The sequence below is a fragment of the Scylla paramamosain genome, chromosome 3 (genome assembly GCF_035594125.1).
Source record: "Scylla paramamosain isolate STU-SP2022 chromosome 3, ASM3559412v1, whole genome shotgun sequence".
Lineage (NCBI taxonomy): Eukaryota > Metazoa > Arthropoda > Malacostraca > Decapoda > Portunidae > Scylla > Scylla paramamosain.
The window spans coordinates 37,634,267-37,651,409 of record NC_087153.1 but is presented as its reverse complement, the minus strand read 5'-3'; the positions used below and the strand labels follow the sequence as shown (position 1 = coordinate 37,651,409).

The 17,143-nt window shown below is 34.0% G+C and overlaps 1 protein-coding gene across 1 annotated transcript; it reads left to right on the top strand.

Moving 5' to 3' along the window:
- The first annotated feature begins 1,307 nt into the window (after positions 1-1,307).
- On the top strand, positions 1,308-16,824 carry LOC135094950 (uncharacterized). Its single transcript, XM_063995488.1, has 18 exons — positions 1,308-1,492; positions 3,348-3,479; positions 3,581-3,757; positions 4,080-4,203; positions 5,098-5,263; positions 5,760-5,905; positions 6,674-6,882; positions 7,633-7,756; positions 8,442-8,609; positions 9,257-9,352; positions 9,857-10,005; positions 10,273-10,420; positions 10,923-11,113; positions 11,512-11,620; positions 12,757-13,736; positions 14,165-14,366; positions 15,436-15,552; positions 16,317-16,824. Exons 2-18 carry the CDS (start codon positions 3,354-3,356, stop codon positions 16,361-16,363), a joined length of 3,279 nt encoding a protein of 1,092 aa, XP_063851558.1. The 5' UTR covers positions 1,308-1,492; positions 3,348-3,353; the 3' UTR covers positions 16,364-16,824.
- Positions 16,825-17,143: the final 319 nt, after the last annotated feature.

The following is a 17,143-nucleotide window of genomic DNA, read 5'->3' as shown; positions in this document are numbered from 1 at the left end:
TAATAATAATAATAATAAAAATAAAAAAAGTTTACACCGAAAAAAAATTATATATATATATATATATATATATATATATATATATATATATATATATATATATATATATATATATATATATATATATATATATATATATATATATATATATATATATATATATATATATATATATATATATATATATATATATATACACACACACACACACACACACACACACACACACACACACACACACACACTTTTCAGAAGAAACGAAGAATGGAGAACCTTCAATGGAAAGTGACAATATTTTCAGATCACCATAGGCGCAGAGGAGATAGATTTGACAGGACAGCGGAAAGCCGAATCCTCGGATCCCAAGGGGCCACACCTAAACCCTCAGTACAAAAAGTTATACCATAGTGTCTTATTACATCCTTTTCACTATATGTCATAATGTCATTTGCCCGCACCATGATTATCTGAAATAGCACGCAAGGCATGCGTGTGGTCAAGGACTCCGTATATTATTATAGTATATGGAGTCCTTGGTGTGCTACACTACCTAATAGGCTGCGTACAGTACATCAGCGATGTATTGTACACACACTGCGTCTTGAGCTGCTGTGAGTTCAAATGCAATTCAGTTATTGATATTACAACAAAGTATACTGATCTGTGGTCTCTTGGCCCCATCCTTCACCCCTCAAGGTCTTAATTGCCTCGGAGAACCGAAGACGCCTATCATGATTGATGAAATATTTGACTTCACTTTCTTTACCCGTGCACAGGTGACCCTAAGGTCCAAGGACGAGAGACATCTCTCATCTTCAGGTGACCCTTCATAGTTCAATGAAAGGTTACCGGTGTAGGAGATATATGGATGACTTTATAGGTTTGGTGTACTCGATTACAAGAAAATATTGTTGAATATCATATGCACGAAGCAGAAAAGCGAGAAAAAGAGAAAGCTAGCGAACCATGACAACCAACTGCAGGAGGAAATAGCACGGCAGTGATGCTACCGTCGCCTGCTGCCGCTGATGATGATTATTATTATTGTCATTAAAATCAAACTTTGAATAATGTTCCTCTGTACAGTACGTTGACTTGGGGAGAATGGCCTACATATACCATTCTCCTCATTGAACATTTAACTACAGCGATGAGAATATCAAATCAACTGCATCCAGCACCATAAATACAAGAACATTCCACACGACGCAACCCTTTTCTCCACAACACAACCCCGATATAAGTTTTTGTTGAGAAAACCGCTCAAGTTTTTGGCGGGTGGGATTGTGTGGCTGTCAGGGTGTGTGGTACTCCGTGATTGTCCTGTGCAAGGTGCCGTGTGGGTAAGAGGAGGAAAGAAAAGCTGGGATTAAAAGCTGGCTGTAAATAAAGAAGCTACTGCAGAGGTTTAAATCCAGTGTGGAACACAAACATGAAGCCAGCAGACACGATGTAGCCTCCCTGCCTGTGTGTGCCGCTGCTCAACTATTAGGTGACGTATGGTCATCGCAGGTGGTTGTTCTTGCTTAATTTTACGGAAACCCTAATCGCCGTAGCTTGCCATGGAGCCGGAGTCACTCCACGAGCGGTGGTATGGAGCAAGAGGCGTAGGTTGACTCGTACCTTGCCCTCCCACCAGTGGCCGTAAATCTCTCCAGTGCTCCACTGCTTGACAATGTTCCCCATTATCACCTGTAATATGTTAGGCATTCATTTTCGTACCGCATTGTCTTGGATAGTTTTAAAGCCTAAGTTAATTTCATTCCTTTGCGTATGCAGGTGTTATTATATAGCGTTCTTTTAGCAAAGCACTACCATAACAGTGAGGGAATTAAAACCATTTGTTTTATGCTTTTATACATCTTTCGTGGTATAGCTACTCAATAAATTTATTCCTTAACAGCTTTCCTAAGTAATTAAAAAAAATATATATTCTGAGTCTCTTTAAAAAGCTAACCCAATACAATTTTTTCATTAATTGTTATGCAGTATTCAGCTCAGAAAATGTTAACTTCTTTCAACAAAGATATTAAGTTCCAAATAATGGAGATGGATTAAACATTTCTGTATGTTTTGTTCCTTATGACAATCAAGTAGTGTGGTATATCTGATGAGTTGCTGCTGTGCCACCACCCATTCATGTATGGCTTTAGTGATATTATTTCTTCTTTTCTTTAATGGTTATTTTCAGCTTGGCCATAAAGATATTGATAGTTCAAATTGTTCAGATTGTCTTGCAGTACTTGTATTTTCTACCTATATAGATTTTCTTGCACTTGCAATGATACTAAACTTATGTTTTATAAGTTTTGTATGCACAAGCTCACCTTTTTTTTTATTTTCATTTATTTGTTTATTTGGGAAATTTTTTTGATTTATATTATAATCCTCCTATCCCCTTAACCTAGCTGTGGGGGCTGCACTGCCCTGGCTCCCTCCACAGATGTCAATCTAACCTAACTTAGTCAAGGGCTTGTGCCTTCCTCAACCCCCCCACTTAGGGATACTTATCTAACCTAACCTATCCTACAGGATTGGGTCTAGGGAATTTTTTTGGGGAAGTGCCTGTGTCTATTTTGAAAACTATGGATTTCCCACAGAAACTCAAGAGAGATAAAGTTTCTTAGAATCCAGTAAGGTATGCAAAAATCACATTCCCAATGTTGTAGAGTATGATGTTGCAAATGTAAAATAATACCATCTATTTATTTCATTTTTCTATGTAATAGGGGCACTGGCCAAGGGCAAAAAAAAAAAAAAACACTGAGGCTTCAATCCCCAAAGAAAAGATAGAAACAATCACCAAATGCCAAAGGAAAAGTGTCTTGAAACCTCCCTCTTGAAAGAGTTCAGGGAGTTTCAGAGTTTATCACAAAAAGGGTTAAATGGTTGAGAATACTGGTTAACTCTTGCATTAGAGAAAAAGAAAAGTGTCAAGCATCAAGACACTTAGGATCAATACCAGAAGAAGAGCAGTCTGACCTCGGGATATTTACGGTTCCCTTTCCAGATGGAGACTGAGGCTGGTGCGGGAGTCGCCATAAAATTTTGAATTTTAAGTAAAGGGTGTGCCTATGTTAAGTGCATGTAGAGTTGTGTGAAAGAAGAGAGTTGTCTTTAGAGGGTAGGCTGTGACTGCCCCCTTGTGTTGTGAGACATAGACGGAAACATTCAGTGAGGTCACAGCTGGGACATCGGAAACTTCACATCATTCAATAATTCAGTGCTTGAGACCTCACTGGGAGTAATTATTGTTTTGACAGGTGTCTACTTCCTCCTCCACTCGACTAAAAGTCCTGTGCAATTCTCAGTGGGATATATTTCATGATCTTCAATGATTTTTTCAGGTCATTATGTCAAAACAGCGCATTCGTTTAGATGGTCTTCAGGACCCAGATCACTTGCTGTATGTCTCTCTACTGATCCTTGGCCTTGATCCTGTTGGTCTGGAACACAAACTGAAAACTCCAGTAAATCAGGTAAATACAGATGTTTATAAATTAGTGAGCAAAAGAAATAATGCCATATATTCAACTATTGAGAGTATTTTATTTTTTAAAATTAATTGTTCCTGTTGCAGAAGTGTTTTTCTCGGATAAATAGAAAACTTGGAGATGCCATCCTCCACTTTATATATGTTAGTCTGGACCGTGAGAAAGCTGGGAAGATTTTCCGTGACTGTTGGCCAGTGCTGGACAAGAAACGTGAATCACAATTCTATAAATCTGCATTTGAATGGTACAAGACCTTGCAGCAGGTAAACACATTAGTCTATTAGTATAGGATTTATTACTAAATGTAGGGAGAAATTGGAAGTGAAAGCAAGAATACACACATTAAATCATATCAAAATCTGAAGGATTTTCACTTTTCAAACATTTTTTTTTTTTTTTTTTTTTTTTTTAAGCACATGAATTTGATTATTTCATGCTTTGATCTTGTTTACTGGTTTCTGTATTACCAAATGGTATTTGCAGATGGTAAGTTTGGATGCACTGTCAATTCATTTGTTTATCATTTTATTTATGCATATATAATTATGTATATAAGCATAAGCACAAGTGACGTGCTTCTTTCAGAGTTACAAGCAGCCTGTTCCAACCGTCATGACCAAGACCTTCATGGAACCAGGTGGCCCCAGGTTCACCTCAACACTTGTGACCCTTGCCCGAATAGCTCTCCATACTTGGATGAATAAAAGAGGTAAAGCCATCCCATTAACATTGATTTATTTAAGAGGAGGATTTATTGAAATGTGAAATGTTCTATTCTTCCTTCCACTGTGTACACAGACTTTATTATTCTGTGGTATTTTACATTAAGTTTGAAATTGACAAGTTAAGGAACAGCATATAAAAGCATTAAATAACCAACAAGAGAATGCAAATTTTGATGACACTGGTTGTAACATTGAGGCATCATTTTGGTGGTGCTGTATGGATTAATTACAATCTGGTGTAAGGGTATTCTTAATTATTACTTAACTTAATCCTATTTTGTTATTTATTCAGGAATGCTATAAAGTTTTTTCCTAATAAGAACATTATAGTCATAATTGAGTTTCCCTAATGGCTGTTTTCATTATATCATACAATTGTATCCAGTCCTTCCTCTTATAGCTTTTGATAATTACATAAGAATTACTTAGTTGAGCATAAGCACAATTGATAAATAATTTACTTAAATCAGTTATATTACCTAATTTGTAATCCCTATGTACACAGTTAATAAGTAATTTACATTTAACAGGTTTAATATCTGATTTATAACAATCTATTTCTTTTGTGCTTTTATTTGCATCCATCATAGAGTAACATGCAAGGTATGTAACATATGCAAGACAGACTCATAGTTTGATGATTGTGGTTTAAGAATAAATCATCAGAAGTAAATAGATACTTCTTTTGTTTAGTTGCCCCTGTAAGAAAGACTGAGAAAATACTTCCTTATATTGTGACAACACTATGCTTTTTCAACAAGGAGCAAGTAGATGATGATGTCTTGCTGTTGGATGTTTTTATATACTATAAATAAGCATTCTACTTAAGCATTTTTATGTCATTTAATAATTTAAGCATTGTTATGTTCATGTTTCAGGTCCAAGCCGCACACTCCTCAATGCCCCAACTCACTGTCGTAATCGAGAGCAGAACTGGCAGACCTTGCGGATACTCCAGGCCTTTAAAGTTGCTCATGCTCAGAATTACATTATGCAACAAAGAATTCGTGAAAATGTCTTAGTCACCCTAAAAAACAAAGCAAGGTAACACTGTTTGTATTTTTAAAGTAAAGTTTTAGAGAGAAAGAAATTAAAATTAATTCACATGGTGAAAGTTCACAGTTTGCAGTTTTTGATAGTTTTCATGCTGATTACTGTGTTTCTCACTGTCTTTTAGTTGATGACCAACTCAACAGAGAGTAATAATTCTTGCATGGAAGACACAAAATGCCCAACCTGTGATCTTTTTATAATTTTTTTTTAACAGGGCATGGCAAACAATGTATTGTAATGGAGTTACAGTCATACCTTGTGATTCAGACATCCTTCAGTTTTGGGACCTGGAATAGATTATATAATTTTTTATATTAATTTGAATGATAAATTGCTTTCAAATTCAAACAGCTCAAAAGAACCAGCTAAGTTCAAATCACAAGGTACCACTCCATATATCATGAAGCCACAGTGCAGTAAAGAAACTGCATTGATTTCTGATTTAGTAAGATCTCATTGAGGTTGATTTTATTTCTATTTGTAACAGAGAACTGTGTAGTAATTACCGAAGATTGTGCAAAGAAGGAGAAGCAGCTTCTCTGGAGTTTAATGAAGTGCTAAACAACAATTCGAGACTTGCCCATCATCAGAAGGAGCTATTTGCTTCAGCCTCTCCAGCAGCAATACAAAAAGGTTGTTTGCATATGTTTTGGTAATCATTTATATATATATATATATATATATATATATATATATATATATATATATATATATATATATATATATATATATATATATATATATATATATATATATATATTATGTATGACAGATGTGGAGCTTCCATGTAAGCTTCTAATGTGCATTTTTAGTAATACAGTAATGTTTGCATCTTATTGATATGACTTACCATCACCTATTTAGGCATTTTATTTGTGTAATAGCACTCCCTGTTATTTATGTGTACTCTTTTCTTATATTTATCATTTATATGTTGTAGTTATTAGTTCATTTTTTTTTTTTTTTTTTTTTTTTTTTTTTATGTTGTGTGAAAGATCTTTAATTTCATGTATTTTCATATTAGTGTTGTAATTATGCTTAAGACATGTAATATAGCCCAGTTAACAAGGTATTGATGTGCTAGCATCGCTAAATAGAACAATGGTGCTTGTGGCGTAGTTTGGCAGTCATAGAAATTTCAAGCATTTTTCTAATATTATCTGCGCTAGAAGAGGTACCAGATCATCAGTTCATGACAAATTAGTGCTTTGCTCAAATTTAATCTCCATGGAGTCAAACTGGCTTATGACATGTAGACAAACTGAGCCCTTTTAATAACACATGACATATACTCGTATACATTTTAAATTTTGATAAAACTGAAAGATTCATGTATAAAACATTTTTGCCCTTCATATCTACCACACTGTACTCATAGTTTTTTTTTTTTTTTTTTTTCAGCTGTTTTAGGAGACATTTCAAGTATGAATGACTCTATTAGCAAATTGTGGGACAAGGTTGATCACTTCCAACAAGTTGAAGAGTCTGCATGGAAGGTGCTGTGCCCTCTGTTAGATGGTTCCACCTCCCTCACTCACATCAATGGCTCTGTATATTCACCTCAGGTTCCTGAGATGGTATATAAGACTCATGCTAATGCAATAAACAAGGTAAGATTCATATAAGCTAGGCCAATTGGCTTATAGCTAAAAGAAATAAATTGAATGAATTGTTACTTTCATTTATTTTTATTTGTATATTTATTTTATATATTATATATTTTATTTGTTTATTTATTTATTATTATTATTATTATTAGTTGTAGTAGTAGTAGCAGTAGTAGTATTTTCATATATATTTCCTTGTCTGTATGTTAAGAAAATATATAATAGTGTGAATTTGGTGCCTTGTTTGGGTCATCCTGTGTGTGACTGCTGGCCTGGTATATATATATATATATATATATATATATATATATATATATATATATATATATATATATATATATATATATATATATATATATATATATATATATATATATATATATATATATATATATATATATATATATATATATATATATATATATATATATATATATATATAATATATATATATATATATATATATATATATATACACACACAGTTTTATGATTGAGCTACTGAGCTTGACTGTTTCTTTCCCTTGTGATTAGTATCATAACTACAGATGCTCCATCCCTTTAGTATACAAATATATTTGTGTATACAGATGTGTTCACACACACACACACTCACACACACACACACACACACACACACACACACACACACACACACACACACACACACACACACACACACACACACTTGCTTGCTTGCTTCCATCTTTGAATTAGGTGTAGGAAATTGATAATGAAAGATTACTGTTTCCAGCTGAAGCTCCAAGGCTTGTACCATGAAGGAAAACTAGATCTTTTAAGTCTTGTGCAGTACTCCACTCTGGCACTCACTTCTCTTCTAGATACCTTCCACAACACCCACAGCCATACTCATACAGGTAGGTTTGCCAGTTTTCAGGCATTCATATCATTCTCATGGTGTGGTATTACTTCCACTCTATTCACATGTGAAATGTGAGTAGAGCTAAATTTTCTTGATAGTCTTGATTTTTTTTTTTTTTTTTTTTTTTTTTTTTTTTTTTTTTTTTTTTAAGTTACTGTCATTTACAATAGACTAGATATGAATTGGTCTAATTTGGCTGTATTAAATTGTAACTGTGTATGGTTGTTTACCGTATGTTAATCACCAGGATATGTGCAATATTTCATAAAACAAAATACCATATTCTTCAAAGATTCATGCTAACTAAATAAAAGATATTTTACAACTCTTGAAGTTTGCATGTAGTTTATTGAAAATAGACCAATGTGGATTCCTATTGCCTTCTCATATTCATTTGATTATAATTTCTTTCTAAAATAGCAAAGGTTGCATGCTCCACTTCTCTGAGCAGTCAGTTCTGCAGAATTGCATTTCAAAATGTGAGCATTCTTCTATTATATAAAAATGATGGAAGAGATGCTAATTATCATGTGCAGATGCAGTAGGTTTTGTCTTTATAACAAAATTTAGTAAAACAATTTAAAATTTTTTATACTCAGGTGATATAACATTGAACATTTTTATTTGTATTTAACAACTAAGTTATAAGAGTTAAATGGCAACTTTTGCATTCTTTCCAGAATCACTTGATAAAATAAGAGCTCAGTCAGGGCAAGTGACAAGCCTTGAGGAGACTGTGAACCAGCTCACTGACAGTCTTAATGCACTGCTGCCTTCAATCAACCAGTCCTTTTCATCCAGTTTTCTCAGTACATCAAGCTTACCTACTTTGGAAAGGATTGGATTAGGTTAGTATGGTTAGCTCTGGTTTTTAAGATTTGATTTGATAATGTTAGTATGGGCTGAAATGCATAACTGTTGAAAATACTCTGTTGCCAGAATATTTAACATAAAGCATCCATTTTAAGTATTAAGATGATCCATCAACTAACTGAAGTTCCTTTACTATATGCATTTAACTTTTCTCTTCCTCTTTGTCCACCAAGAGTGATGTTACACTGGGACTAATATACCTTTGTCTTCCTTCATTCTGCACATCCACAGTGATAATACTGTGCATTGAAATTTAACTTTGCCAAGCATGAAATTTGCTTTGCTTATGCAAATAAAATTTCAGTAACTCACTAACCTAACTTTTATGATGGGCAATAGTTAACAGCATTGCATAGAAAAGCTGTTGAGTCCTTAGAACAGTATTGTAACTGTGTTCCAAGTTAATAGCTGCATAACCTGTTCCATGGCTAGCAGTTAAGGAAAGGAAAACAAAAGTGCAGCAAAATGACATTTCCATATTGTACTCTAATTTCTATATGATATATTTGTCTTTAGTATAGTGCATCTGCTATATAATGTAGTGTTGGGGGAAAGTTGACTTGAAGCACATAGAGATAAACTGTTTATCTGCTGTTATATTAATATTGTGTTATACCAACAGGAAAACCACAACTCTGCCCTCCAACACCACCTTTCACCTTATTAAACAAGCCTCTACCCATGAGTACAACCCATGTTCCACTCCAGCTCACTCCAAGTAAGGTTCCTCAAAGACTGGTCAAATTAGGTGTCTGTTCTTGGTATAGGAAAGTTAAGAATGATAAGTAACATTTTTTACTCTAATAATTTCTGGTGTTTAGGTAACTGAATTTTTTTAAATTTAAGTATGTGGCCTTTAAACAGGAAAATATTGAATTAATGTATTGTGGAGAAATGAAGATTTAAATGGTGCTTGATTTCCATGAAGAGCCTTGAAATTTCCTGGTTCCTGTAAGGTCTAAATCAGACTTACCCCCTTATCTCTCTCTCTCTCTCTCTCTCTCTCTCTCTCTCTCTCTCTCTCTCTCTCTCTCTCTCTCTCTCTCTCTCTCTCTCTCTCTCTCTCTCTCTCTCTCTCTCTCTCTCTCTCTCTCTCTCTCTCTCTCTCTCTCTCTCTCTCTCTCATATTTCTAATTACAACATCCATAATTATCTATGTATATAGGGTTGCGTGCATACAAGAAAAGGGTTTTATTTAATTGAGTGTTTCTTTATTTAACAGGTGTGCAACAACTTCCACCAAGACATGTCAAGGATGGCTTTAATACAACTCCAAGGAGGCTCCTGTGTGACATGGGGATGATCTATGCTAGCAGGAAGTCCCCTAAGGCAAATGTTATGTATTCTGCCATCACTCACAAGGATGACTCTGTATGTGGTATTTTGAGTGTTATTTTTCTTTAGCAAGTCTCTCTCTCTCTCTCTCTCTCTCTCTCTCTCTCTCTCTCTCTCTCTCTCTCTCTCTCTCTCTCTCTCTCTCTCTCTCTCTCTCTCTCTCTCTCTCTCTCTCTCTCTCTCTCTCTCTCTCTCTCTCTCTCTCTCTCTCTTTGAAAGGAATGTTAGATTAATGCTGTGTACAAGGATAACAAAGTGATCACTACCAATCATTATTTTCAATAACATGTATTTGAACTCTAGATCAAGGTGATTGAAAACATCCAAGAAGATACCTCAGAGCAAGGTCTGAGCTTGGAAATGCTAACCGCTGATTTACGGGGCCATTATCAACAGAAGAAAGAGCAAACCCTGCTTTTAAGTGATCAGAGAACTTACCAGAAACAAAGAGGTAAGACTTTTATATCACCTACATTTTTTTTTTTTTTTTTTTCAATGACTTTACAAATTTGAAAACACAGAGTCCAGTCTGTGTCAGATGAGTTTAGTGGTGGATAATATAATGGTACTTTATGACTATTAATTTACAATGTTAGTGTACTGTGATATACAAAAGTGATAAATTAACAGTCACTGGATACATTGTGAAAAAATAGGGAATTATTAAGAACTTGTACAAATTGTTTTGTAGTTCTGAGGTCAGTCCAGAGATTACAGGCCAAGCAGTTTTGTAGATTGATAGTAAAGTGCTTAAATCCTTGGGTAGTAATTGGAAGATGCCCTTGTCAGGAAGGACATAATAATTTTATTGCACATAGAAGTAGTCACATGCTCACCTCTGCATATTCTGGAGCCACATTTAGAGAGATTGGTGTAATGTGAGGTCTGAGGAATTACATAAGTTACAATGTATGCATGTATTATTATTATCATAATGTAATGTTTCCTTTTAGGTATTGGTCATTCTTTGCCCAAGAGATGTTTTGCTGAAAATTATGTTGAAAAACAAGTCAAAACACCCATGAAATTATTGGCTGCACCAATGCATCAAGATATGAAGGAACAAGAGAAACCAGAAAAGACACAAAATATGAAATGCAGCGTGGATGCAGTTGAGTCTCCTGATGATACATTAATTGATAAGGTAAGTGATATAGATTTTTTATTTATTTTATTATTTGTTATTATTATTATTTTTTTTTTTATTTATTTATTTATTTATTTATTTATTTATTTTTATTGATTTCAATAAAATGTACATGTTTTTTATCATACCTGAAAGCATGAAAACATTTATAAAAATGATATCAAATACTACACAAAACTGTTTTATGGAATAAAAGAAATTAAAGTTAGTAGTAGTAGTAGTAATATAAATTATAGATTTGATGAATCAGTGGGTACAATGTATACTAGCTTTATTGATAGGTATGAAATTAGTCACTGACATGGCCACATGGTCAGATCAATTCTGTTCTTTATTTGTAATGTCTGAATGAATTATGATAGACTAGAAACATTAAATGTAATTTTGTTCCACAGCTAGCAAATGGTATTGCTGAAGAATTAACTAAGTGTGATGGCTTTGGAAGCAAAGAAGTACTCAATTCGTGGAATGAAACAGGCAGCAAAGATTCTACACTGAAATCAGGTATTTTTTTTTTTTTTTCATCAGATTTTCTTGTTAACTTTTGGGCAAATTTACAAATTATCCTTGGATTTTTTTTTTTTTTTTTTCTGATTTCGCTTCTCGCTTCATTGTTGATCTGTGTATATTCTATCCAATTTTTAATCACTATTGTTGACATCATCTTTCAACTTTATATTCTTCAATCTTATCTTTGTCAGCAACTTCTTGTTCATCGGTAGTTCTTTATAGTATTATTTCCTCAATGTAGACTTATCTTTGAATTCTCTCACTGGTACACATTTTGGATTACCTTTTCAAACTTGGTTGTGAATTTTTTTCCACTTTTCTTCAATGTCACCTTCCTGTTGGTATGCTCCCCAGTCAATATCCAGTTTCTGCCTCATCATGTTATATGTAATCTGCTTCGTACAAATATACTTTTTTAATAAATGTCTTCTCTTTTGCTTCTTTGTCAATGTATGCATAATCACTTTGCCTAATGTGACTCTCAACTTGAACATCATCAGTTATTTCCTCACTATTGAACATTAAGTCTGTGGCATTCCCTTTACTCTCCCCTCTAAATCTTGCAATTTCATTTAGATGCTGAGTCAAGAAGCAATCCTTTGTCATCTCGATAAATTTATATTCCAGAATATTTATTCTTACTGTTGTGTAGATTCCTCAGTTAATATTTGGCAGAATAAAATCTCCCAGGATTATTTATTTTTTATTTATTTTTTTTATTTTATTTCATTTTTTATTTATTTATTTTATTTTTTTTTTTCTTGATCTGCATCAGTTACACTAAATTATCATTAAATTATCATTGTCAATCCTATCTGTATATTGAAAAAATCAATATAAAATCTTGTACAACTTTCACCAGTATTTATCAACTCACGATATTGCTGTTCCATAAATACTTCATTGAATTGTATGCCTTTTCTGACATACAATAGAACAGTAATTCTCTATTACTATCTGAATTAATGTTCTTTTCTAACATTTTATATCCATTAATAACAATATTCCACCAACATTTGTTTAAATCAGCAGTTTAAAATCCTTTCTTGTAATGCTTTTACTTGTGGGCTGTTATTTCCATCAAATGTAATTAGTGATATTCATTAATTTTGTTGCTTTCTTTTTTTCAGTGTGTGCAGGAATGTCAAAAGATTCTGATGCCTTATCAGATGCTATACAGGATATGAATATTATAAAGAAATTTGAAAAATTGGACAAAAGTAAAGATTGTCCTCCAAATATAGCTTTTCAAATAGATTTCAGGCAGGCTGATGTCCAGTTCCAGAGCAGAAACCACAAATATCCACTCCCTCTAGGTACACCAAAAAAACAAAATGGCCCACTTTCAGAGCACCAAACCCAGCTTGCTGATGTAATTTTAATCCCCAAAATTTTGGAGGTCAATAATTCTTTAGAAAGAAACACAAGCAATGCTCCAAAAACTCTTTTTATTGGTCATGAAAAGGTAGCTGAACATTCACCATTTAGTGACCAAAGACCTTGTGTAACATCAGAAGAAAGGAAAGGATCAGTCCTTAGATTTGAAAGGAGGTGGCAAGATTCAACACCAAATCTTCAAGAGAGACTTCATTTTGTAACTCAGACACCTGACAAAGGGAATTGGTCCCCTGTTGGAACCAAAATACCTTCCAGATTTGATGGCCTTGATGTATCTCCACAAAGTAATTGTTTTGTTCCAAGTATACCTAGTGATATTTCCTGTGAAAACAGGAATCAAGGTGAACTCTGGTATCATTCCAAAGCAAAGTTAGATTTTTTGCTTAAATTGCAGAACTCTTCACAGAAATATGATACTTTGTTGTCACAGGAAAATCCACAAGTAACTACATCAAAACCAAGCTTTATATCTTATGTTGAAAATCTCAGAAAATCACAGAAAGCTATTTCATCAGAAGAAAAAAGTAAAACAGAAAGAAACAATAACCAAAATATATCATGTAGCAGCAATACTGAATATAAAGTTCCAGATATGTACTCCAATGGCTGGCCCACTGAAACTGTGAGCAAGGAGTATTATGATAACTTTTCCAGAATGCAGAGTTTACTAGATCTTGATGAAGATACTATCATTGATGTCAATAATTCCAAGGTAAGAATTTGTGGTGTTAGTGATGGCTTTTAAGTTATGTTGAGGCTTCAGCTATACTCATTCATCTTGAGAAATGTTTTGCATACTTATCCAACAGAAGGTAGATCAAATGTGTACTACAGGTTTAACAGAAAGGATTCAACACTACAGGTGAAAAACTATATCTTGGTTCTCAATATTTAGTGAGTAGTAACAATTTATAGAGATAAATCAATGGGAATGACTGCTTAATTACTATAAAATTGATGTTATTTAGGAAATTACAATGTTTGAGTTCAGTTATTAGGAAATAATGATTTTGGTGCTTAGACAGATCTGGCTAAGGGCTCTTCAAATCCATAGACATGAAAAATCACTCAGTGATTTAAGATATACTATAAAAAAAATATTAAAAAAAAACTTCCACAGCACTTGTATGATTTTTTCAGCATGTCAAAGACTGGCTTCAACAAGATGAATTATTTGTAAGTGCAGAGGATGCTAGCCAGCAGTTTGAGACTCAAAGAAGACAATCATCATCCCTCTTACCGGAGGCTTCTGTGTTTGATACTCTCACAGACTCCATCCTTAGTGGGGAAATGGATGTGGCTCTGCTTACTGACAAGAATGTCAGTAAACAGATACGAAGAGGTAAGAGAGTTAAACTACACACTTTATATTCTTCTCTCCATATTCATTTATATTCTTCTCTCCATATTCATACGAGTTAGGAGACACAGACATCTGCATGTGGTAAATTCCTGCTCATATTTGATGCATCCTCAATAAAAGCCTCTACCTGTGTATATATTTACCAGGACAGCAATCCCACACAGGGTCCAGACAAAGTACCACACACTCATACAGTCATGCACTCATCATGTATATTCTTAGTCTTGTTGGCCTCGGGTGGGAAGGAATAGTCTTGTAGACCACCTTGCTATACCCCAGGAGCTTAGGCATAGCACAGCTGGCCACATATTTCTGTAGCAAGGCCTGACAGCATACACTGGTTTACCCCTGCCCCTTCATAATGAGACCTTTCCCTATCCTGCATCTACTCCAATTCTTAGACACAGTAGATGCAGGGTATTTCCTGCATCCTAACTTGGTTCATCCACCACAGGGTCCCACCAGATATGAGACCAAGTCATAATCATGCTCTCACCATTGTTGCTTTCCATTCACCTCTGTCATGCCCACTTGTTCTTGATTGCTACACAGTCATTCCTCTCATTCAGTGATCTCTTCACACACTTCACTTGAAGCATGGCCTTCCTCTCAATCTTTCACCACACACATCTGATTTCATTGATTTCTTTACTAGTTTTCTGTCATCCATTCTCTACAAGCCAAACCATTTTAACACACATCCAGCCAACTCTCTCAAAACACCAGGTTTTTTTTACCTCCTCTCAAGAATCACAAAAACAATTCCACCCAGACTTCACTTAACAAAATATTTATATGGCCTGAAAGCATTGTATCATAATAGTAACTAACCAGGCATCAGTCATTAGCTGTATTATAAGCAGTACTTTTTTTTTACTGATGGGACTTGAGCAATTTTATCTTCTGCTTAAGATAAAATAAAAAATACTTCCTTGGAGTATGTAGAGATATGCTCATTAAGAGGCAGTATACCATGTTTAAGCTCATATTCTGAATATTGTGCTGCTGAGTGACTGCATTACTGACTAGTGTTTGCCTTAATTTTCAGAGAGTTTATCTTCACGTCGACAATCAGTTGCCAACATGAGGAGACTTAGTTTGGAATCCACTAAACACCCATTAGGATCTCCAAGTTTCCTCTCAGAAGACTGCTCAGGCATTTTTGGTAAGGAAATAATTATATGGAAACACATAAGCTTGATGATTTATTTATCATTAAAGATCTTGAGGTGTTAACATGGTAGTTAGATTCAAGAGACATGGGCCACAGTCATTTACGACTTTTGTGGCACTTTTGCAGAGTGAGCAGTTTTGCACTTTTCTTGTTGTTCTACACTTCTTCCTGTGGCTGCTGGAGAGGGTTTAGGTATTGATGTCTAAAACATTTGGCTGGTGATTGCTGCCAGTTACAGTAATTGTTAATGGCATTTCTTCACTTGCTTGATAATGCTCCTCGTAAGTCAGTAGTGACCGAGTTCCTCACTTATCCTATTCAGCTCTTATGACCATTTTCAAACACCTTATTTCTAACAATGTAATGTTTTATACATTCTTTTACCTCTAAAATAAAGTGTTCTCTCCTGATATTACTGCAGAGGAGGCCATCACCTCAAGTAAAAAAGTTGAACAGAATGTTAAAATGATTTTGCAGAGATTTTGAAAAAAAAAAAATGGATTGAGAAAATTGCTATTTATCCAAAATTTTAATATTACCAATAATTACTATGGGTATTATGAAACCAGTGATGATAATAAGAAAAGAATAGCAATAATTATGATTTATTTCCTGATATTTGATCAAATAATTATTTCTCAAACAAATCACTTTTGAAAATACCTTCACAAACAAATTACCATTTTAAAAATATACCTTCACAAATAAATTACTTATGCTTTTCTCTTGGTGCAATTTGCAATATTTCTTTACAGATGAGAGTAGTGATTGTCTACTATCAACTTCTCTGGAAGATATGTGATGCCACAGAAATGTACCTTCTAAGAGTTATCAATATATTAATGTTATTTCTACTTTAGATAATGTTGGACTAGATGACCTATGTGATATTGTATTAGACCAACTAAAATAGGAACATTATATAGTTTATAAAGATGGTATAGTCTAATATAAGATGTATTTTATTTTGGAAAAGTAAAATCAAGATATTTATGGTATGCTGAAGCCTGAAAAGATTCTTTCAAGATGTTTGCTGTTCTCTCAGAAAACTTCCAGTAACAGGGTGTCTCTTGAAAGCGCTTATGGTCTTTGAATTTTTTATTTTCTTACAACCTGCATTATGTATTCACCTATAAGAAATGAGGCCATAATATTGAATTACAATTTATACATACATATGTGCATTTACTTGGAGTAGTTATTATTATTATTATTATTATTTTAGGACATGTAAAAAAAGTAAATAAAATACATATAGAAGAATCCAAGAAGGAAGCAGTTATTACTCCTTTATATTGCATTACCATTAGGGGGTGGAGTAATAATAAGGAAGTATCTGAGCCCAAGCAAAGGGACAAAAATTGGTTTACTTGCAGGGTTTTAACTTTGCTGTCATTTTGACTTCACACACATCAGTTCCTGCAGTGGAAACATTTTTGGAAGTACTGTTCTGAATTGGGTGCCAGGTGTGCCATTACAATCAGCATGATATCTTTTTGGTTGTTAAATCAGTACTCTTGCATGTGTAAAGCAGTGTGAAGAAACAGTTGACTTTTCAGGAACTGCATATAATTGACTCTTG

Excerpts from the sequence above, each read along its gene's own strand:
- LOC135094950 (XM_063995488.1), top strand. The coding sequence starts at position 3,354 with ATGTCAAAACAGCGCATTCGTTTAGATGGTCTTCAGGACCCAGATCAC. Across the intron at positions 9,353-9,856 it reads TCCACTCCAGCTCACTCCAA|GTGTGCAACAACTTCCACCA; the intron begins GTAAGGTTCCTC and ends TTTATTTAACAG. Across the intron at positions 14,367-15,435 it reads CAGTAAACAGATACGAAGAG|AGAGTTTATCTTCACGTCGA; the intron begins GTAAGAGAGTTA and ends CTTAATTTTCAG.